At 38.2% G+C, this 22,686-nt stretch overlaps 1 protein-coding gene across 5 annotated transcripts in view; it reads left to right on the plus strand.

Moving 5' to 3' along the window:
• The window catches only part of LOC124631073 (kinase D-interacting substrate of 220 kDa B), a 63,117-nt gene that overhangs the window by 38,824 nt on the left and 1,607 nt on the right, over positions 1 to 22,686 (plus strand). For 4 of the 5 annotated variants that reach the window (XM_047165227.1, XM_047165230.1, XM_047165228.1 and 1 more), the window contains 18 exons: positions 716 to 859; positions 1,585 to 1,882; positions 2,777 to 2,984; positions 3,607 to 3,744; positions 4,075 to 4,245; positions 4,648 to 4,764; positions 5,215 to 5,422; positions 6,013 to 6,192; positions 7,712 to 7,906; positions 8,188 to 8,446; positions 8,902 to 9,067; positions 9,526 to 9,704; positions 16,123 to 16,238; positions 16,705 to 16,899; positions 17,109 to 17,273; positions 17,671 to 17,773; positions 17,861 to 17,961; positions 20,995 to 21,091. In XM_047165227.1, coding sequence (XP_047021183.1) covers positions 716 to 859; positions 1,585 to 1,882; positions 2,777 to 2,984; positions 3,607 to 3,744; positions 4,075 to 4,245; positions 4,648 to 4,764; positions 5,215 to 5,422; positions 6,013 to 6,192; positions 7,712 to 7,906; positions 8,188 to 8,446; positions 8,902 to 9,067; positions 9,526 to 9,704; positions 16,123 to 16,238; positions 16,705 to 16,899; positions 17,109 to 17,273; positions 17,671 to 17,773; positions 17,861 to 17,961; positions 20,995 to 21,091 — 3,040 coding nt within the window. Of the gene's footprint in view, positions 1 to 715; positions 860 to 1,584; positions 1,883 to 2,776; positions 2,985 to 3,606; positions 3,745 to 4,074; positions 4,246 to 4,647; positions 4,765 to 5,214; positions 5,423 to 6,012; positions 6,193 to 7,711; positions 7,907 to 8,187; positions 8,447 to 8,901; positions 9,068 to 9,525; positions 9,705 to 16,122; positions 16,239 to 16,704; positions 16,900 to 17,108; positions 17,274 to 17,670; positions 17,774 to 17,860; positions 17,962 to 18,210; positions 18,277 to 20,994; positions 21,092 to 22,686 lie in introns of those variants that run through there. The other variant, XM_047165231.1, reaches the window with a different exon arrangement.

Consider the following 22,686-nt stretch of genomic DNA (forward strand, 5'->3'; position numbering starts at 1 on the left):
ATAGTGTATCCTGAGCAATTATGAAAAAATAAAAGGAACAGCCTATTAAGAAATGTTCAGTTCTAATTGACTCTTACGATTCAACTGCGTATTTATGTATAGGTGCGCAGACGGATGCCACGACGGGGAATACAACAAGAAAAAACAACCATATTGGTAACCATAACGTGATTTGTGTTACGTAATTATAATTATGTATGAGTCACCGTCAGCTGACTTGAAATATACTTTGTAGACATTGCCAATATTCATTTATTCATGTTTTCTTAGAAAAAATAATCGAAGCAAGCGATTGATTTGTTACGAAACTTTTATTAAACTGATCAAGTTTAATGATTTTATCTACAAACACACTAAAACTGTTGTGGAAAATTAAATTATTTCGATTGCAATATATTCCTCTATCTGACATACAATGCTCAAAACAGTACCAAAAATAACTAGATTGGGTTATACATATAGGGAAATTGATTCGCTTTAAAGGTGAAAGGTGAATTTATCTACAATTTTCTTTGTGAATTTCTTTACATAAACCTCTTAATTAGTCCAAGACATCTTAGGCCGGCAATAAACGGACCGCTTGAAGCAGTCAGGGGCGACAGCTTCAAGCTGTCGACTGCACAGTCAATTGTGTCTGCTTCAAGCAGTCAGTGTATCCATAGAAAATATTTTACGAAGAACAATTGTTTAATTAATTTATGTAACAATAACACAGACTGGCGACACGCCACTGATGCGAGCGGTGCGGTCGCGTCACGCGGAGATGGTACAGCTACTGCTGGAGCGCAAGGCGCGGGTCAACGTCGCCGACGTCAGGGGCGACACCGCGCTGCATATCGCTATGAGAGCTCGCTCTAAGGTAATACATTGTACTTATATATTTTTTCATAGCCTAAAGTGTCCAACTACTGGGGAAAAGCTTCCACATCTATCGATCCTTGAGTGATCCGACCTATCAGGACTCTAGGTAGGTGTCCAGGTGGTTCCGGCGTAATTTCCGCGGCCTACCCCGTCTGCGGTGGCCGTCTTGTGGTATCCACTGTGGTGACAATGATTTTCTGTATTTACAAAAAAATATATAATGATATAATGTAATTTTTTGATGATCAGATGCTTTTAGAAAATTGTGTCATACTTTTATTGGAATTTAGGCCATGGCTACATTCGTAGAATTTGATATGATTCTAATGTAGCTATTATCAAGTTGTAAGAATTTTGCCCGTTTTCATTCAGTTGTTGATAATATTTAAATATGAGGTATCTCCAAAGTAAATAAATTATAATAGATTTACTATAAATGATTTGTAAAAATTGTGTCAAAATAATGCAAATTAGTAGATAAAAGAACAATAAAAATTATAATATAAATAGTTTTTTGCCCATTAAAGCATAACTTGATTGTGAACAGGAAAATATCAAAATATATAAACAAGTAATGGCATATTAAATCATGTTCACGTCTTATAAGATTATTGTCATTATTCACTATCATGCACGGTTCATCGCATTTTCCTTATCAAGTTCCTACATTACACAACAGTAATCGGTTTTCGATCTCAACATACTTCATAATTTCTTTTGCAGCAAATTGTAGAAATCCTCCTTCGCAATCCGAAGCACAGTCAACTTCTGTACAAACCGAACAAACTCAACGAGACTCCTTACAACATAGACATGAGTTACAACAAGACGATACTAGGACAGATCTTTGGCGCCCGGAAACTGAACACGAATGAAGATAACGAGAATATGTTAGGATACGAGTTGTATAGCGCGGCGCTGGCTGACATGCTCTCAGAGCCCAGTCTCTCAGTACCCATCACTGTGGGACTTTACGCGAGGTGGGGATCCGGAAAATCATTTTTGCTCAATAAACTTAAAGGTGAGAAAATCAATGTTTTTTTCCTTATCATAATTGATGTCAAAGTAATAAATCAAAATTAATTGAGGATACATTTTTTATCTAGTATTATCATAATAAGTGCATATTATGAAGTATTATTATTCTGTTCTGACATCTATAAACAAGGATGAAGACAAGCTTAAAAATGAAGTGCGTCAATTGACTGATCTATGGCGTCATAAAATTAGTAAATAAACAATCGTTTATTGAAAGTTTGGACCGTGATTGTGTGTACCATGTGGTCTTGGCACACCCACATTGTCACGACATGCCCAGCGTGTCGCTTCATATAAATTATAATGAATGACTAAACGTTGAAATAGGGCCACACAAATCTATCAACACTATGTCACTCCCACTATTTCCCGCAGAATCCACAGGAACGCATCTCGGTTGCAAGCCAAAATAGACACACTTTATGTTGTTATATTACACTTATTAATTTTAGAATACATTCATTATAAGTGTGTCCCCGAAAATAAATGAATTGCTACCCGGCTCATTGACAATATTATGACCAGCCTGAACGGTCGATATTACTCATATGTATTCCACTAATTGAGTAGGGTTCACACATTGAATTTTATGCATTAGGTATTCATATTATTGTTGCTATATTATTTATATATATTATTTGGTTGTTTTTAGGTCTTTGTGTCAAATACAGACGACAGCACACCAACCTACCCCAATCTTTCACATTTCGTTAATAGATTTTCAACCTTATCACAATAGTGGAAGGTTAATGTTCTATTGGTAAAATTTGACAGATTCGTGTAGGTTGACCTGCTGATGTCTTTAGTCATTTGGCACCACAAATTCATAAATACTTACACAGCTACACTATTGTAACCGTTTGCCTATATTCCTCAGAGGAGATGAAGAACTTCGCTCGTCAGTGGAGCGAGACGGGGTGGGCGTGGTCGTGGGCGGTGTCGTGGGGGGCGTGGCATGTAGCCCTGTCCGTAGCCGCCATAACAGCGGTGTCGGGGGCTCCGCCCTACGTCGCTGTAGGCCTGTGCTTCGCCCTCTTCGCGCTTATTTATATAGGCCTGTATATACTCTGGTACACTGGGAATAAGTGAGTCCTTTTACTTACGACAAAACAATAATGTTATGACATAAAAGTCGATTTCTTCAACTCTTGGTAAGACGGTTCGTAGTCTTACCAAGAGTTGAAGAAATAAGATAGGCTGTTGCTCCATATAAAAAGATAGGGCTGAGAAAGACCAACAAATAAATTGTGTGTTGAGTATCTTATAAGTTAATATAACGAAACACAAAAAAACGATTTTTCTCAACCATTTTCGTTTTATAGTATTTACACAATATCTTCAATTGCACATAAAATTTAAATGATTTACGTATTACTCTGGCGATCCGACAATCAGATCGACATACATAAATCAAGTATTTTACGCTACGCTCTGATCTGTTTTCATGTGCGTAGGTACATGAACCGCAGGATTTCGACTATGTTTATTTTCATTGGATTCAACTGGCTGTTGATCTCAATACATCCATTAATATTAATAATTTTTTAACCGACTTCAAAAATTAGTTCTCAATTTCAATACATTTGTAACGATTTTGATGCGGTCAGCATATTATTTGTCAGAGTTAAGAGATGGTTTCAGGTATATTATAGAAGTCCGTAGGTATTATACCTATTTTTGTTAAAAACTTTTACAACCTGTTCACAGATATGAGTGGTGGTGGGCCGGCGGCGTTCTGTCGGCGTTAGGTCGTAAGTTCAGTTCTCTACTGTTGGCGCTGCAAGTCGTGTTCTGTCATCCGCCTGGACCGAACGATCCGAGGGCGTTGCCAGCTACTCCAATAAGGTACGAATAATACTTTGTAAAACCTGAAAGATATTGTGCTAGTTTCCAAACTCAAAATCTTTATTAAAATTAGTCTGATAAATCAGTACTTTACTTAAACGAACGGAAAAAAAACAAAAGACAGCCTCAAAAACGCTCACCCTTCACCACTTCTTATGTGTTTTTATAACAACAGCAACAAATGTCAATGTATAATTATCACAAATAGGAAAAATGTATCTAGAGATGTTTATGCTTAGAAAATCCATAGGTTATTGAATGAGTACTTTCAGACCCCAAAATAGTAAGGAAAAGGCTTAGCAAATTGTGATAATCATAATCGTTTACCAGGTTCCACTTCACGGAAGGTATGAAGAGCGGTGGCGGTCAAGAAGGCGACGCGATGGTTGTACAAATGATCGCCAGTCTAGGCGAGGCGCTGGAGTGTCAGTACGGGCGGGTCTGCACGAGGCTAGCCAGGGCTTTCAGACCTAAGCCTGTGTCTTCTACTTCTGGGTGGAAGTAAGTTAAGCTGTTTGTGGAATAAAAAATAAAAATAAATAACCAACTTAACATAAAATATTGAATCAAGCGTTATCAAGAATAATCAAGAATCTCGCGTGGAATTAGTGCTACATATATCTTCTTAACATTTTATACCAACTATAATGAATCTGGTTAAGACATTAATTTAAAAAAGTATAGATGCTAAAAAATCAAAATACTCCCAGTCTCTAAAGTAGTAAAAAATTGTATACAAATATCCGAATTGAAAACCTCCTTTTTTGAAAGCTGGTTTAAAAAAAGAAGCTCGCCAATGAAATGTTCTATGAAATTTAATGATCCTACAAAGACTTCATAAGTATAGTCCTAAAATTTTCTTTCAAAGTGTTTGGAATAAGACATTGTAATATGTTTTTTCAGATGGCGCCGAGTATGCTGTATTCCTCACATCGTCACATTCGAGCTGTGCTTTACTTGTATACTTGTTGGATTGTGTGTACTTATTATGTACTTAACTGACCGAGAAGTGGATCCGCAGTGAGTATTAGATTTAACCTGTACTTTATGGTAATATCTAAAAATGCATTAATTTTTTATTGTCTCATCCAAAATGCATTAATTTATTACTAGTTCCATTTAACGTTTCACATTTTATGATTTCAAAAATTGTTTTTAACTATTTCTGTCTATTGTAATAATAACAACATTGGTCCAAATAGTCCAAAAGTTTTCATTTCTCAACCAAATAAAGGGTCTAGTTAACGTTTGAAATGTTTATGACTTCAGAGACTGTTTTAACTATTTATGACCTTTGTAATAACATTGTTCCAAAAGTTTTCATTTCCCAACCAAATAAAGTATCAAGCTCAAGCCATGGTACAAACAAATAGAAAATTCATGATGTTCCTAAAAAGGAGTAGGTAGATAAATAAGTTAGATATACCTAAGTCAGAAGCCATCCGAAGGCTCACTGATTACGGCCCGCAGGCGACGCGACATCCAGCAGGGGCTGATGATCGGCGCGTGTGCCGTGAGCGGCGCCGCGCTGCTCGCCAACCTCTACACCTGCGGCCGCGTGCTCGCCGCGCTCGCGCAGCCGCCGCGCGCGAGGCTGGCCCGGGCCACCAAGAAACCGGCGCATGCGCATGCCCCTACGTTAGCGTTGAGACCTGAGGTGCAGGCTCTTACGCATGTGGTGAGTTTGTAAAGAAAGTCTTAAGATGAATAATTTTTGATTTAATGTAATGAGATATCAGTTGGTTTTCTGTAGGTAAATCCTTGCATTAACTCAGTTCATCTGCGTCAAACCTTTTACCGACTATGTTGAGGTCGGCTTTAAGTCTGAGGGCCAGGCCACAACAGTGCGTTGCGGCGTCGCATCGCAAAAACAACATTGCACAGCTATGCGATTAATATGATATGCGTCGTTGATTTTTGCGATGCGACGCCGCAACGCACTGTTGTGGCCTGGCCCTAACCCGATGCAGCTGAGTACCACTATAATATGTGGTATGACCGCCTATCTGATCTCCACAACCCAGTTACCCGGGCAACCCAATGCGCATTGGTAAAACTGGTTGTCAGACTTGCTGCTTTCTACTGACTCGTAAAGACTGCCAAAGATGTTTAAAATTTACTAATGGAATCTCATTAACTATATGGAATCTTATCCTATAAATTCTTCCATTGACTCAGTCATGGATATTAAGGATTCTCAATCAATTTATCTCACTAAAATATGTTGTGCATAAAACAGCATATCTAAAATCAAATATTTCTATCCAGGTGTCATGTCTAGACGCATTCACCGGGCAACAAACTCGTCTAGTCGTAGTAGTGGACGCGTTAGACAGCTGCGAACAAGAAAAGGTGCTCGCGTTACTGAACGCGGTCTACGCGCTGTGTTCAGACCCCAAGAGCCCCTTCATACTGCTGTTAGCTATCGACCCACATATCATTAGCAAGGTAAGAAAGGAAATTCAAAATTTATGACAATATTCATATTTAAATTGAGTAAAGCTTGAAAAAACACTCTGAAATTCTAAGATTGAGTTTTGGCTCAAAAACTGCACTAAAATACTAGCATTAAATTAAAACTAATTTTCCTGAAGCCTGTATCGATATTTTGGATAATATCAATCATCGACATGTCATATTGATATGTCGATAAAACTATACCGCGTGAATAATTGCAAAAGAGTGATTGATTAATGCAGCTCTTTTATCTAGCTAATATTGTTATTGTCATCTTAAATTGTCACTGCAATGACCAAGCTCTATAACTAGCAATCGAAGGGTTATCCTCATATATTTTTTGCTTTGTTTAATTTGATTTGCCGGTATTGCGTTTACTTATTCCCCGCCCTGGTTATGTTTGTCTACTATGTCGACTGATTAACATAGTGTAAGCTTAGTATAGAAGTTTATAGCCACGGTTTCTTACTAGTATTATGCATTTCATACAGGTTGCTTGGATGGAGGTCAGTTAAGCCCCTCATGTGTTTGGTGTTAACCTTTTCCCCTTAGCTTTCAAAATCGATGTTGTGTCCCCTCTCTATCATGTATCTGCATGATTTCAACGAATTATACATACATACAAATTGGTCAGATGTATATCTTGTATATTATAGCCATTGTTATCGGTCGATTGCATCAAAATTAATACATAATCGTGTCATCTGGACTTACTAATAAAAGACATTTTGAATATTGCATATTTGATGCACTTGGCCGTAAGTGTTGCATGACATTTTGTTAGGATAATTTCATGTTATACGTTTCTTTCATATCAGTCCGTGCGTAATTTTTCTGTGCCAGTCAGATTTTTTTAGTTTTCGTTGTTCTTATTCTTAGAGAGTTACCAATTCGTGTCATGTTATTTGTGTCTTCTTCTTAGTTATCCTTTATGTTTTTTTTAATGTTTAATGTGGAAGTAAAGACATCAAATTGCAAACTCTTAATCCCAGCGGATACTTCAAAAAAATTAAGGAAAGAGAATACAAAATATATTCAACTTAATAACTGAACTTTGTCAGAAAAAAGTTCATCTATTTCTTTTTTTAATAAATATACATTACGCGCGAAAACATTGCAACTGTTATATAAATACAGTATACATGTTTCATAGAGTTATTTGAAGGTTGATGTTAGTTTTCAAGTGTTGTGTGAGAGAACTGCCAGGCAAAATGAGACTTTATTGCCTTTGTATAGTGTACATTTTTAGCTTAATATAAATCTGTCACATGTGATTTGGACCACATGAAAAGGCGCTGATTGTCTTGTCCAATCTTGACCAATAGTCCTTGATCCACAGCATTTCTAAAATTGATTTATAGTCGAGCTAATATTTTTTAAGTAGCTTCATTGTAAGATTTCTCAATAATAATGAAACGTGGGTGCTAACATTGCTTCAAAATACTGTACCGAAGTTAAAAACTATATTGCCATAGAAATTACTAAATATTTTACACTCAATTCCGAGTAGGCAGTGGAAATAAACAGCCGGCGGGCGTTCAGCGAGAGCAACATCGGCGGCTGGGACTATCTGCGCAACATGGTTCAGCTGCCCTTCTATCTACAGAATTCTGCGCTGCGCAGAGTCAAGACTGCGCAGCAGACTGCGGCGAGGAGGATGCAAGTTATCACTTCTGACGACTTCTCGACGTCGCTGCAGAGATCTGTGAGTTTTGATCATTTTTTAACTCAATTTTAGAAATATCAGTCGAATCAAGAACCTTTTCTTTAAGTGGAATTTAATGAATCTAGTGTAAGGACTATCAAACTATTTATATATACTTATTTTTTGGAGATGATGAACTAGATGATAGCTATTGAAAAGACCGTAGGTTTTATTAATATCTCCAACTTTATCTAGCTGGATTCGATTATCAAAAAATAAGTTTCAACGTTTTATTCTAAAACAAACATATTCAATACCACTCCATTCTCACCAAAATCCAGGTATCAGCACGGCGCCTTTCATCAACATCAGAGCTCATGTCAAGCCAAGAACGGATCAAAGGTCAAGCGGCCCGAGAACGGCGCCTGCGTCCGTCAGAGTCAGTAGCATCGTCCGTCGCGTCGGGCCTGCACCGCGGCGCTACGGGCGCGGCCGGCGCCGGGGCTGCTGATCTTAATAGAGTGCTGCTGACGGACGACTACTTCAGTGATGTCAATCCTAGGAGCATGAGAAGGCTGATGAATGTGCTTTACGTTACTGGTAAGTTGGAGATTTTTGTTTTGTATAATACTGGCTGTTTCCCGTGGTTGAGACCTAGTCCTGATGGAACTGGTCCAAATATAGCCTATGTGACTCGGGGATAATGTAGCTTCTCAACAGTGACAGTTGCAATTTTTTCTCAAATTGGATCGTTAGTAGCGGAGTATTTGCTATAGAAAAAGAATCATAGATTGTGGTAACAAAGTTCTAAATAAAAGATCTGAGCCATACTGCCTTAAGGTCACATAGGTACTAAGACAAAGTTACAGATAAATAAATAGTACGTCGACTCAAAAGAGTGCAGTTGAAATTGAGAAAGAAGGGAATGGAATAATCTGTTTAACAGAATATTTAATTAATTTATGTTGTCTTTTGTTATGTAGTTGTTTCATTATCTTATGTGGAGCCAAAAACTCGTTCGCCAGTGATGTAACCATTTCCCTCTTTGCCCGCAGGTCGTCTTCTAAAGGCATTCCAAATCGAGTTCAACTGGTACCAGCTGGCGTCGTGGGTGAACCTGACGGAACAGTGGCCCTTCCGCACCTCGTGGATCATCTACCATCACGAGACTTACGAGGAACATATCGACGACTCCACTTCGCTCAAACATATTTATGAGAAGTGAGTTTATTTCCAAGTTAGTGGTGCAGGCTGTACAATAAATAAACGATTTGATTTGAGATTAAATTGTTTACCGACATTGTCAGTTACTTATCTGATACTTAATGCTTTCTTCATGTAAAGCCTGCTCATATTTTCTTCCAGATTTTAATATCCGAGTTTTTTCTAACCAAGAGTTATAGTTTATCTATTAGAATGTTCCTGATAGACTGAGATGTTTTATCAGTAACCAGTGAATCTGGGCCATATTAACCTATATACCATTCCGATTCTCAGATCTGAAAGAAATATGATTCGCTAAATCCACAACTTGTCCTGTTCAATTGAACAACACAGAATTATCTAAAATTGCTCGTAAAGTATCCCAAGAATCTGCAGTTTCATTCAAATAAAAAACATTCAATTTAAGTTTCCCCAAAAGATGTCTCTATCTATAAATTGAATGTTCTTCCTGCCAGAGTAAAACCCCTAATGAGCGGTCTCCGCGAAGCCAGCACTCTGATGGAGTTGGACCGCGACGAGCGCAAACTGGAAGTGTTCCTGAGCTTCCACCGCGCCACCCTCACCGCTGCAGACCTCAAGATATTCCTGCCTTTCACTATCAACCTCGACCCTTATATTAAGAAGCTCATTAAAGGTGAGTTGGAACTTAACACTGATTTATCTTAAGCTTACATTCTTTCTTTGTTCCCTCTTTTTTCTTCCCTATTTTTTGTGCTCTGTATCTGTCTTGTTTATGCAGAATACATTTTTTTTTTTTTTATATCTCACAAAAACTATATTCTTAAAAGACAGATCAGAAGGGGTAGACAAACATTAAAAACACATAATTCATAGACATACAACCGTGCAAGTTTTATTGCTTACGAACATTACTTTTATAAATGATTTAACGATATCAAAACGAAGTTATTAAAAATACAGCATTCAAGATAATTTGGAAATCATGTCAATTCTGAAGGTCTGTCATCGCAGTCGACGTCTTAACTTCTTCTTCTTGCCAGCCTGCTCGGTGCAGGATGGGCGCAAGGAGGATTGACATCTAAAACGGCCGTTCCTGACGGCGTGGCGTCCTCGACCGCATCTTCATCCACGTCGTTGACTGCACCTTCATCCACGCTTTCACCATCATTCGCGTCATTAGCCTCAGGTCTATCTTCCCCAAGGGAACCAGCATGAGGTTGCTCGTATTCTGAAACATATGTGGGAAACATATCAATATTCTGCCCGGCGTCGTGAATAAGACTGAAGCATACATCTTGAAGAAAATAAAATAAAACTTCCTTTTACTTTTATTTGTTACTCGTACGTACCATGGGCGCATGTGTGCACTTCAAGCGCCCACAGACAAAAATGTATAAAAAATATTAAAAGAAAAAGAAAAAGTAGCTTCAGACTTATCACGGATGGAAAAATGTGATTCAGTGCATAGTGAATGACAGAATCCGGATTTCCATCACTCCCCATACACTGCCGGGTGACAGAGGCTCAACCAACGTTTGCATATCATTGATGACAGAGGCTCAACCAAGGTTTGCGTGCCATTGGAGACAGAGGCTCAACCAAAGTTTGCGTGTCATTGGAGACAGAGGCTCAACCAAAGTTTGCGTGTCATTGGAGACAGAGGCTCAACAAAGGTTTGCGTGTCATTCGTGATAGAGGCTCAACGTCATAAAGGTTTGCATGTCATTTGACGCCTTCATAGCATAGGCGCGCAATTAAGCCGTTTAGGTTGCATACTATGACGACGTGAAACAGAGACCCATACCGTCGTATGTTCTCTCAGCGGCCTCCAGGGTAACACCGCCACGGTATAAACAGAGACCCGTACATTCATACGTTCTCAAAGTGGTCTAGACAACTAGCACGTCAAAGTCAAAATCAAAGAAAAGACCATTTCCAAGCTAAAATCACAGTCTAGGTCAAAATCAGTCATTGAAAGTAGGCCAATTAGATCAACACATCAATATTCATGCACCCTTTCATGGCACGCACACAGAGACTCACGCATGTACATTCGAACGTCCTCAAAGTCCTTGTCCTTGTCAAATTGCCTCGCAGCTCTCAAAGAAAGCTGAGGAGGTGTCCACTTGCTTCGCCACAGCGGAAGCAGTGGCGTTCTAACAAACTTTTATGAGAGGTGCATTTCGCTCGGCCACTGCTGACCATTCATTTGAACGATTTAAGTTTTCAAAGAAATAAATCCATGACTTAATTATAACTTTGACATCATCATCATTGGCCACATAGCATCTTGGTCAGATGATTGTGGCAGTGCTTGTCTATGCGGTTATTAGTGCCGCAAGCACTTTCTTTTATGGCTAAATAAGCCAATAGCTGCACGACACACATAACTTTGACACATAAAATCAAAATAGTAATCCAAAATATCATCGTTACTCATCGTTAATCACGTACCAACAAACATAAGTGATCAACGGTTAAAATTGACACGTATGTAGTTTTAATCATTTTTTTTATAAAATAATGGTAAAAGGTCATGATGGGACCAACAAATTGAAAGTATATAAGATCAGACTTCCCTTAAGACTCCATATAAGGTTATTTCAATTGACGTTGCCACCTTACAACACCATGACGACCACCAACAAGGAATTAGCCAGCAATATTGGGCCGCGCCGACACGGCCATTCTGCGCTCTACACGTCCTCGTGTAAGTGCACTGTAACAGAAATAATACCAAGGAAAATCTTTTCGTTCGGTCACTTCTGACCATAAAAAAATATCGATTGGTTGATAGTCCCCAACAGTTCCACATTCTGTGGACACACTAGAACAAACAAACGAGTACGTTTCCAGTTGTTCGAAAGAACCGTAAACACACGGTGTTCACTAAGTAGTCAGCAAAAACGTAACTCTAAAGGTCGGACGTAGCGAGATTATCTTTAAAGCCACACAGGCACTCGTCGTCGCTTAACTACTAGTAACACTTGCAACTAACAGTAGTTTTCGCATGGGTACTTGCTGCTGAGCATTGATCCAATGTAACGCACAATATTTACCAGTGCCAGTACGAGCCACACGAGGAATTACGAGGACTTAACTACCAGGCTTAACTTAGTCTGTTCCATAATTGAGCTCGGCTCAATAAGTCTTATTCGTAAATGCATTATTATGTGACGTCATCTCACGGGTATCACAATTGAAATACTTATTTCAGCTAAGAGAAAAATTGTCTCGGATGTATGACTGAATAGCGTCTAAACCAGTTGCTGGTCATAACAGCGATTCTCTCTAAGGAGATCAGCCAGCCGCGCAGGGCACACTATAGCTCACAAGCATTTGGGCAGACACAGATGCACTGTTACTCTCACATTTCGTTGAGACGGTAAACCAATACAACCGGAGAGATATCAAGCGCATGATCAACATTTATAAACTCACTGATGGATAGATGTCTATCACGAACTTATAGATTTCGGGCTACTTTTGGGAGTTTTTCTCCCCACAAAGTGATTTCCGCCCGACCCGGGGATCGAACCCGAAACTGGACAGCAGTCGTGCTGTGCGTCTGCCAGACCAATGAGGCCAATGCGAACTCAACTTGAGAACCACATGGAAAATAAAACAGATCACCTGATCGCCTGAATGCATGATATACCAGGCATACTATCCACTCGCTCTCATCATGCGAGCAATGTCGTGCGATGTGTTGACCGTCGGCACTCCGTACAGCATGCAGGAATAAAGCAAGCGCAAGAAGTGTGAAACTGCAGCACATACGTCGTCAAATTATGTGCTTCTCACGTAGTTAATCTCATTGTGTTTTTAGGTTTCAGTTTGTCTCCGATATCTGTAGACAGAAGGTTAAAGAAGTAGGCTTTGGGCTAGATTCAGACATCTGAGTACTTAAACATTAATTGACGAACTCTCATGCATTATTAGTAAGGATTATAAGTGAACATAATCATTTTAATAAGAAAGCGAAAACTAAGCTGTCATTGTTAGTCAGGCTTCCAGATTGTTAAGAATCATTGCCATTTACTAGGAGTAGTCATTTCAATTAATGCCTTCCTCTAAACAAATCTTACATTAATGCTGTCTTCCATGCCTCAGCTATCAGTCCTCCAAACCTTACAGGGACTTTCCCGGGAGGCATCAGAGCAAGAGTATTACAAATATGAAACAGCTCTATACTCAATACTCAATTCTTTAATGCACACCATAATGTTTACAGTTGTTGTTCTATAGGTAATTTATGTCACAATTATGGACCCTGTCGGGCACAGCACATACAATGGTAGGAGAGAGGAGGAAGCGCACTGACTGTTTAATGCTAGGTCTATTCCCGGTCGCCGCGATGCCAATGCAAAGGCCTTACAGGGGTATATTCCGAGTCACTCCTTAATTAAACGTAGGTACAGCAAAACATAATGTTAAGTAGATTTATAAGGTTAAATGTTAATAAAGTAAAAACTCGTAACAATTAGTAGTTGGTAATGTACTGGACGTGAGACCTATAAATTTGCTAGAAAATTAAGCTCCCAATTTCAATATTCCAGAACTCGCGCAACTTAGTGCACACTTCTGCTAAGGCCATTGACATTTTCCTTTGTCAACTATAAAGTAATCTGTGGCTAAACGGTGAAGAACCAGTAAGGCTAAATTGTGAGCTTCCTAGCAAGCGATGTCGTAAGAACAAACTTGTTTAGTGATTGTGAGTGTGTGAGTGTGTGACTGTGAGTGTACGATTGTGACTGTGTACTGAGAAGGTATAGGTAATTAATTCTACACCACAATCTGAAGTCTGACGCACAATTTGAGGTATACTCAGTCAGTGTACGTTATAAATAATAGGTAAGTAATTGCTCAAAACTGGTAAGCAATTGGTTAAAACAACGTAGTTATACCATGGTAGCAGCAAACTGATATTTCTGTATTTAGTAGAAAGTGTCATAAATGGGGTAGTATATGAAGCAAATTCATTGAGCTCTGTTTAGTCTAGCTTGCATGCAAAGACATTTAGTTAAATGTGATAAGCCAAAACATTTCAAAAGCAGATAGAAGATGTATCTCTTTGCTTCTACTATTTAGCCATCATTATTGCAGTTTCCACTGTCATGCAAACACTTTCGCAAACTTCAAAACATAGGTTTTGTATTAAGAACTAAAATTAATCGAATATTTCTGGCGCATTTCGAGAATCGAACCCGAGTCGTCGCGCACTGCAAGCCAATAAGAGGATTTACTATAGTTGCGTATGACTGAATTTCTTAACTATTTATAACAGATAAGATACATAAGAACTGGATTGATCTCACCAAGCATTATCACTCCATGCTTCTTGTAATATCTCTGCAAACAGCGCTAGGCCTTAGCGTTTTATAATCAGCAGGGAGTCACATTATGTGACACCACAGCGAGACAAGAGTAGAGGTTCCTTCCACACGAAAAGCACGAGCGACCTCGCGATATCTTGATGAGCTGCTTCACTCGACAGACAGGATACATGTTTCCAGCTCACGTATTAGATACTATTCTCGCCATAAGACAAATTAACCACATGAAAGATAAAACACAATATCTGGATAACAACTTTGATATGTCACCATGGAAACCGGTGATGTTTTTTTTTTTGTAGCTACAACCGGCCTTTTTATATAAGTAGAAATTATTTCCCATTATTTCTTAAAATGTATCCAAGAATAATGAAAACAACACCCATACTCTTCTTTCAACAAAATTTTAGTACAGCAAATCATGCATCGCACAGAATATTCAATTTGTTTTAACAGTTGGCAGTTTTAGGGCTTTTTGTTGAAGTCATTTTCTAAAAGCGTGGTAAAAGGTAGCGACACGATACAACGCTTCTTCTTTCCTTCTCAACGCCAGACATACTTATACCTCGTATTATGATAAGTTGAAAAGTTTCAGCCCTATCTGCAAAATTCATAATCCAAAACTGTCCAAATCATAAAATATTGGTCATAAATTTATTATCTGCAATTTGTAAAACTTCAACACGGCTTTTCAGAGCCACTGTCTTCGAGCTTCAGTGCTTTACTCATCCTGAAAAAGAAATCCAAGAGTTTCACTCTAAAACACAAATCTGCTGCTGTAAGGAATCTTCGTAAGATCGAACTGAGGCAGTTCCAGCTGGTGGGCTATCTTCAGTATCTCCAGTATTCGATCGCTTTTTGTTTTACAAACAAGACACAGCAGCTGTCACTTTTCCTCTTGCAATTTCTAGTCAAGACTTCGACCAGTTCTTTGCCATAATGTTGATGTTGTGGCTTCCAATGTGCTGTCGGTTATATCGTGGTTGTGTCACAGTACATAGGGATCATTCATAGAATCGCAACGGTATCGGAACTATAACTATAGTATAGTTCATACTTTTTCTTCAGAATACTCTCGAGCGTAAGAATAAAACTTATTTACGGTTGAGATGTAATTTCAATAACAGAACAAATAATTACTCAATTTAGACGGCAAACGAAACGGTAAAGAACGCGTGGCTATCCCACTTCTGATCTTAAAAGACAGATCAGAAGGGGTAGACAAACATTAAAAACACATAATTCATAGACATACAACCGTGCAAGTTTTATTGCTTACGAACATTACTTTTATAAATGATTTAACGATATCAAAACGAAGTTATTAAAAATACAGCATTCAAGATAATTTGGAAATCATGTCAATTCTGAAGGTCTGTCATCGCAGTCGACGTCTTAACTTCTTCTTCTTGCCAGCCTGCTCGGTGCAGGATGGGCGCAAGGAGGATTGACATCTAAAAATATAATAAATAATTAAACATGGATTAGATAAAAAGTACATATTTAGTATCTTCCCGTCTTACCCTTATGGATCTCTATTTACATTAGGTCTTATGATTTAGAGTAGAATGATGATTACAGGCTAATTGACGTAGTACGACTTATACGTATGCACGTAAAACAAACATTTCAGTAAAAGAATGATTGTACTAAAATATTATTTTTTGAGTGACTGATACAGAAAGCTTACTTAAGAATAATCATAAATGTGACAAAAGGTTTGCATTTACTACATTTTGCCACTTTTTCCCACAGAGGAACAAATGCAAAGTGGCGTAGAAGAAGACACAGGAGCGGGTGGCGCGGCCGGCGTCATGTGGGGACAGCCGCATTCCCGACAGCCGCACTCTAAACTATTCCCTAGGAAACACGTAAGTAAAAGCTAACTCAATTGTACTATCAGTTATTAAAGAGAAGTGTATTCTGTTATTTTCACTAGCTTGCAGATAAAAAGTAATTTCTTCAAAGTATTCTGAAAATCAGATCTTTTGAAAATCAAGTTTACAAAGGACAGAAAGCTCCAAAAAGCTTGTCCTGCCCCACTTCTTATGTTTTGAGAAGAGGAAATAATGGAAAAAGTCCCTAGCAGATGCAGCAAGGAAGTCCAATAATGCATTTGTATATTACAATCGTCATGGAAAATTTTCACACTTCCAGTTTTCAGGCTACTCCAAATAAAACCGGTATATATTTAACGAAACCATCAAAAAACACTGGTACTCAGCTACAATCGGTTAGACTGGAAGCCGACGCCAACATAGTGGAAAAAAGGCTCGGAGGATGATGATGATTTAGCGAAACCATCAAATTGTAACAAAAATATGTTATTTTTCCCAGCGTTCATCCCCCCCGACTCAACCAGCAGCCGCCGGGCCAGTGCCCCCGCAGCCGATGTGGGTGGGCTGGGCCAACACGGGCACCGGGTTCGTGCCGCAGCCACTCAACCCTCAACACTTCCCGCAGCCACAGTTCACGCCACAACAGCCCGCTATGAACCCCTTCCATATGATTAGGACTGCTTTCCCAGCTATGGTAAGTTTACTGTAAATGGACAACTGAACTTCTGTTAAATAATATGTAAAGAACTGTACTAGTGTAGCAATAAAAGTGCATGAGTTGACATGATGCATAAAAACATAACCAAGAACAAGTTCAGAGTCGGTAAAATGAAGATGATTTTCCATCTCTTCCTAAAAAATATAATCTACCTACGTTTTCTTAAATCTCCTCCTAAATTCCAGACGGACGTACCAAACATCAGACTATCAACTCTAAGCGTGGAGCGAGTATGCAGCATGGTTCGCGAAGCCCTGGGCGCCGGCGGGCAGGCGGCCGCCGAAGCTCTGCAGCGGCACAACGTCTGCGGGCTCGTGCTGGCTGTCTGCAAGCTGCAAGACTTGGAACCGGTCAGTAGTGTTATGTACCTTATTTGTAGGAAGATTAGGTCGTTTGTTGAATGTTTGCGAAGTAATGTCTGCGGCCTCGTGCTCGCTGTCTGCAGGACTTGGATCCGGTCAGTAGGATTTTGTACCTTATTTATACGGACATATTGTCTGTGTTTCTGTATGACCAGAGAGTTTTACATACAGCTATAACAGTATTTTTTTAAATAAAGTTAGGTAGAACCTTTGTGGTTACAACATGTGCCTATAAAAATCAAATAATCTTATTGCTCACTTATAATACAGAATACGCTATTAGATTATTTACTACCTCAATATGTACCAGTACATACCCAATTATTTTTTTGCTTGCCACATAATTTTCTTCTCCTTAATCTTATTTTTATTATTGTTTTAACAGGTTTTAGAGTTGCCGTTCGGTGACTGGGAACTGTTCAAGCTACTTATAGTGAATCTCCGAGAACTGGAAGCTAATATGCCGTCTACTGTTCCCGCGGTTGCAGGTAAGTTTTGTGGTTTTGTATATCTCAATCTCGAATTAATTATATCAAAAAAAAAAACATTATACATAAATTCGTGTTTTTTTGCAGTGATGTCAGAAAAATCTGCTGAAGTAGAAATCGACTCGACAGCCAAACCAAGACACACATTGGAAACACAACGCAGCCGACCTTCAAATGTTGAGAAACAGGTAAATTTACTATTTAAGTTTGTTCATACTAATGCTACGTAAATATTGCCATATTAGCTTGAGATAAAGAACTGAAAAGGTCATTTTTGTGGGCAGTCGTGTTAAAAATAATATGTACACAAGAAATATTTAAAAAGTGATTGTAACATGTTCCAATTGAAATGCCCAACTCGTTTTTCCTAATAAGAAAAAAACGCTCCTACGTGCCTTCTCAGCTATCAAAACATTAATGCAACGTATGTTTTACAGCCATACACGGAATATCAGGTGATTATAAGTATCATTAACACAAATACGTAGACTTCATTTAGAGCACAACCATTGAAACATCTTGTTTACCTCCTGTTGGATTAACTTCACTCATTGGTGGATATTTTGTAGTTCTGTCTATGTTTTAGTACCTGTATAGGGTGACTATCATTAGTGACCGATATAGGAACACGTGATTCTACTCAATAAAAGCAACTTTTTACGCAAATATTTTCTTTTAGGCTCATTGGTTTCGTCACAATAACTTGACAGCTGTTTCAAACTTTGAGCTTTCAAAGCCCGAATTTTCAGATATCTGTTTTACTGTTGCGATTAAACTAATGAGGGTCTTCTCAATTTTTTCTGCCACAGGGTGGCGCCACGTATGCGTCTGGTCCAAACAGCTGTCAAATAGTATGGAATTGTAGGGTCCGAACTTATTGTTTATTGAAATTCTGTTATATTGGAAGTGTTATTGATTTTATTATGGACTACGGTCAGAATAAGGTTTCCGAACTAAAAATTGAGCTAAGAGAGAGGGTGCAAAAGTCACTGGTACTAAGGAAAAGCTTGTTGAAAAATTTGTTAACACAATATGATTTAGTTTTTTTTATTTACTCAACCGCAACCGCAACCGCAATAGTAAAACAATAATGCAGTGCTTTAATTATAAAATAAAAAAAACACTAAAATCGTTCACTATTCATAGTAAATATAAGCACTTTGACAGTTACCTGGACCTGACGACTCGGTGCTGCCACCTCGTGGACGCCATTTTAGAAAACCCTCATTAACATAGAAAAAGTTTCTTTGGAAAAGTACTGGTAATCATGAGTCAAATCACTTGTTTAAACATTCGGTCACTAATTACCAGTGACCCTATATATTGTCACTATGATCGTAGAAATAGCCATGGGCGTAGCCAGCTTTGGGCTCAGGGTGGGGCAGCAGTCAACCTATCCCCGGGGGAGGGCGGGGGCCCTCCGATTTTTTGTATCTTGAGCCGTTAATCTCTTAATTTGAGAGGTTTATATTTTCAGGTACAGAAAATAAACAATCACACACAGGACAAAAGCCAAAAATAAGGGCATGTAGTTTCTGAATACGCGAGCGAAGCGAGCGCGAAATTTTTATCGGACTTAAACCAAATATTACGTAAAATTTAGCCCAAACGTACTTAACTTTTTGTTTGTTGAGAAATGCAAAAATAAGGACATAGTTTTTGAATACGCAAGCGAAGCGAGCGCGAAATTTTTATCAGACTTAAACCAAATATTACGTAAAGTTTAGCCCAAATATACTTAACTTTTTATTCGTTGGCAAATGCAAAAATAAGGGCATATAGTTTCTGAATACGCGAGCGAAGCGAGCGCGAAATTTTTATCGGACTTAAACCAAATATTACGTAAAATTTAGCCCAAACGTACTTAACTTTTTGTTTGTTGACAAATGCAAAAATGAGGGCATATAGTTTCTGAATACGCGAGCGGAGCGAGCGTGAAATTTTTATCGGACTTAAATAATATATTACGTAAAATTTAGCCCAAACGTACTTAACTTTTTGTTTGTTGACAAATGCAAAAATGAGGGCATATAGTTTCTGAATACGCGAGCGGAGCGAGCGTGAAATTTTTATCGGACTTAAATAATATATTACGTAAAATTTAGCCCAAACGTACTTAACTTTTTGTTTCTTGACAAATACAAAAATAACACAGTTTTTGAAAACGCGAGCGAAGCGAGCGCGAAATTTTAATTATTTTTTAAGACTTATATTTTCAGGTACAGAAAATAAACAATCACACACAGGACAAAAGCCAAAAGTAAGGGCATATAGTTTCTGAATACGCGAGCGAAGCGAGCGCGAAATTTTTATTGGACTTAAACCAAAAACTACGTAAAATGTCGCCCAAATATACATTTTCATGAATGGGGAGACTAGGTACGACACACCCAATTTACGTCCATACGAAAACCCCCTCGCTCGAGTTAGTAAAAAAAACATTGTTTAATCAGACACCATAGAGGTCAGAGCCAGGGCCCAGGGTGGGGCAAGTGCCCCAGCTTGCCCCAGTGTGGCTACGCCCATGGAAATAGCAACTGGTATTGTATTCGAGTTGACATTCCTCCGGTTTTGGCTCCGACGTCAAATCAATGAGTGTTAGCTGAATTGTACACGGTGATTGGGAATGTCTAGTCAATAACATTATGTAATTTATTATTTTTGTATGTTTGCACTCCACGACGATTGCGTTTGGTAGAACATTTATAATTATATTTTTTGCACTGTTCTAATTTGCCAAATATGTTCAGTATTTATATACGAAATAGATTATTTATGATAACTTTTCTTATACCTACCTCTACTATTCTGCTTGGGCAAATGTGTTAATATCGGTCAAATAGATGTGATTTTTTTTCGAGAAAATAATTTTTCAACTGTCCGAGTTCCTTTGTGTGTAAAATTAATCTTGAAATAAACGTAAGGAAATTTGATACACCCACCGACAGGGCAGTTCATATCAACTGCTAGTTTTGCTCTCAGATAATGTTATTTTTTGTGCTGCGACACTGTGCAACACAGCAAAGTAATATTATATGAATATATTATGTATTAGATTAGATTTTTGTGTAGAACTTAATTAATTAATATGTTGAAATTACCATATCTGGCGGTAGGTATAGCCATGTATAGCTTTCATGACGTAGTTCCTATTTTTTCCAACTGAACATCTTACTCGCTGACTGACCTGTGATAATTATGATGATGCCGTTTTGGTGCAGGTAACGTTGGAGGAGCAAATGATCTGCGGCGCACTACAGACGCTAAACGAGGAGGCGCTCGAGGACGTGCTGCAGTCGGAGCCCCCCTCCCACCCAGGTGAGCCCCTCCGCACCATCCGCGAGCACCCCCCCGCCTCCCGCCCCGCCACACCCACCCCGCCCGCGTCCCCCGCGCCCGAGCCACGCTGCGACCACGTCGTCGTCAACCTCACCGATGATGTCTTCCTATAAGCCTCTCGCATACTCGCAACGCTTCAATGCTACAAACTCTGTACCGATACCTATCCGTTCCCGAGGCGAACGATTCGACCGGTAGGCGGCGACTATCAAGTATGCGACGAATAATAACACTCAAACCATTTATAACTTTAGTAAAGTTGTAGGAAAAAAGTGCTTTCTTATTCTTAAACGCATACTTGATCCGGTGGCATTTAAATATCAAATAATTATTATTATTTGCAAATGCAACCATTACATAAATGATGTATTTAGAATAGTGTTCTGGCAAAATACTAAGCCTGGACAACACTTGCTTAGCAACATAATATGCTTTCCCTAAAATGGTTCATGCATGATTTGCATTGTTATTGTAAAACTTGAATTTTATTGTATTTGCATATGAGAACTAAAAAAGACATGTTTTGTGATGTGATTTTAGTAATAGAGTGCCTGTAAGCTAATCGAAAATTAAATGTAGTGAAATAAGAAATATGCATCCAAGAAATTTCACTCTATTCTTTAAAAGACATGATGCGTATCTCTTATGAAAAGTATTATTATTCATTAATTTGGAATTTATGTATTAATTTATTTATTTGTTCATAATTTGCTAAGTACCTATCGATGATGTTAGCAAGAATTATACTATTTGTCACTTTTACGCCATACGTTTACGACGACCATCATTTGTAAACGAACATTGTTAAAATATGAGTTTGATCCTAAAATATTGTTTTGTATGACATAACGTAGTAATTTGAATATAAACTATATAAATATGAACTAAAACTAGACAAATAGTGTAGTGATGAATGGTGCTCAGGTGCTACTCTGTTAGTTGAAATTGGCTAATGATTAATTCTGCATTCCAATATATAATGCCATTTTATGTTAGCAATGTAGGCTGTGCCTTTCTAAACATTCATTGTAATATATTCCATACTTATAAGCAACACACGCATATTTTAGAATCAAGTGACCACAATAATTGTTTGATTTTAAAATATGTTTAATTAATTTAAACATATCTTGTGCCATCTACATTCACTTATGGACTTAATATTTGATATCCCGAGTTTTTTCAATATCTCTGAATTTTATAGTAATTTTATATTGGTGGGTTACTTACACTCAATAAACATATTAATGCTTTTATTGTACTCGGTATTAATGTGAAATCTGGATTGTTATTGAAACATTTCTTTAAGATTATTGTTGTCATTTGTAACATATCTTTAGCCTAAGAGTCTTTAGCCTACTACTAGTAGTTAGGATTTTGAGCATTCTAATAATTCATTGTTATAGGATGTTTGGATTGTGATATTAAAATTGGGTCACAAACGATCCTTTTAGATACTGTACTACTATAGACTTGTTGTGTCATTCCTTTTCCTATTAGGCGAAAATTTTCACTATTTACGGTGTAATAAATATACAATAGTTACAGACCGTAGTTTGATTTCGGCCCCTCGT

The sequence above is a fragment of the Helicoverpa zea genome, chromosome 6 (genome assembly GCF_022581195.2).
Source record: "Helicoverpa zea isolate HzStark_Cry1AcR chromosome 6, ilHelZeax1.1, whole genome shotgun sequence".
NCBI classification, from domain to species: domain Eukaryota; kingdom Metazoa; phylum Arthropoda; class Insecta; order Lepidoptera; family Noctuidae; genus Helicoverpa; species Helicoverpa zea.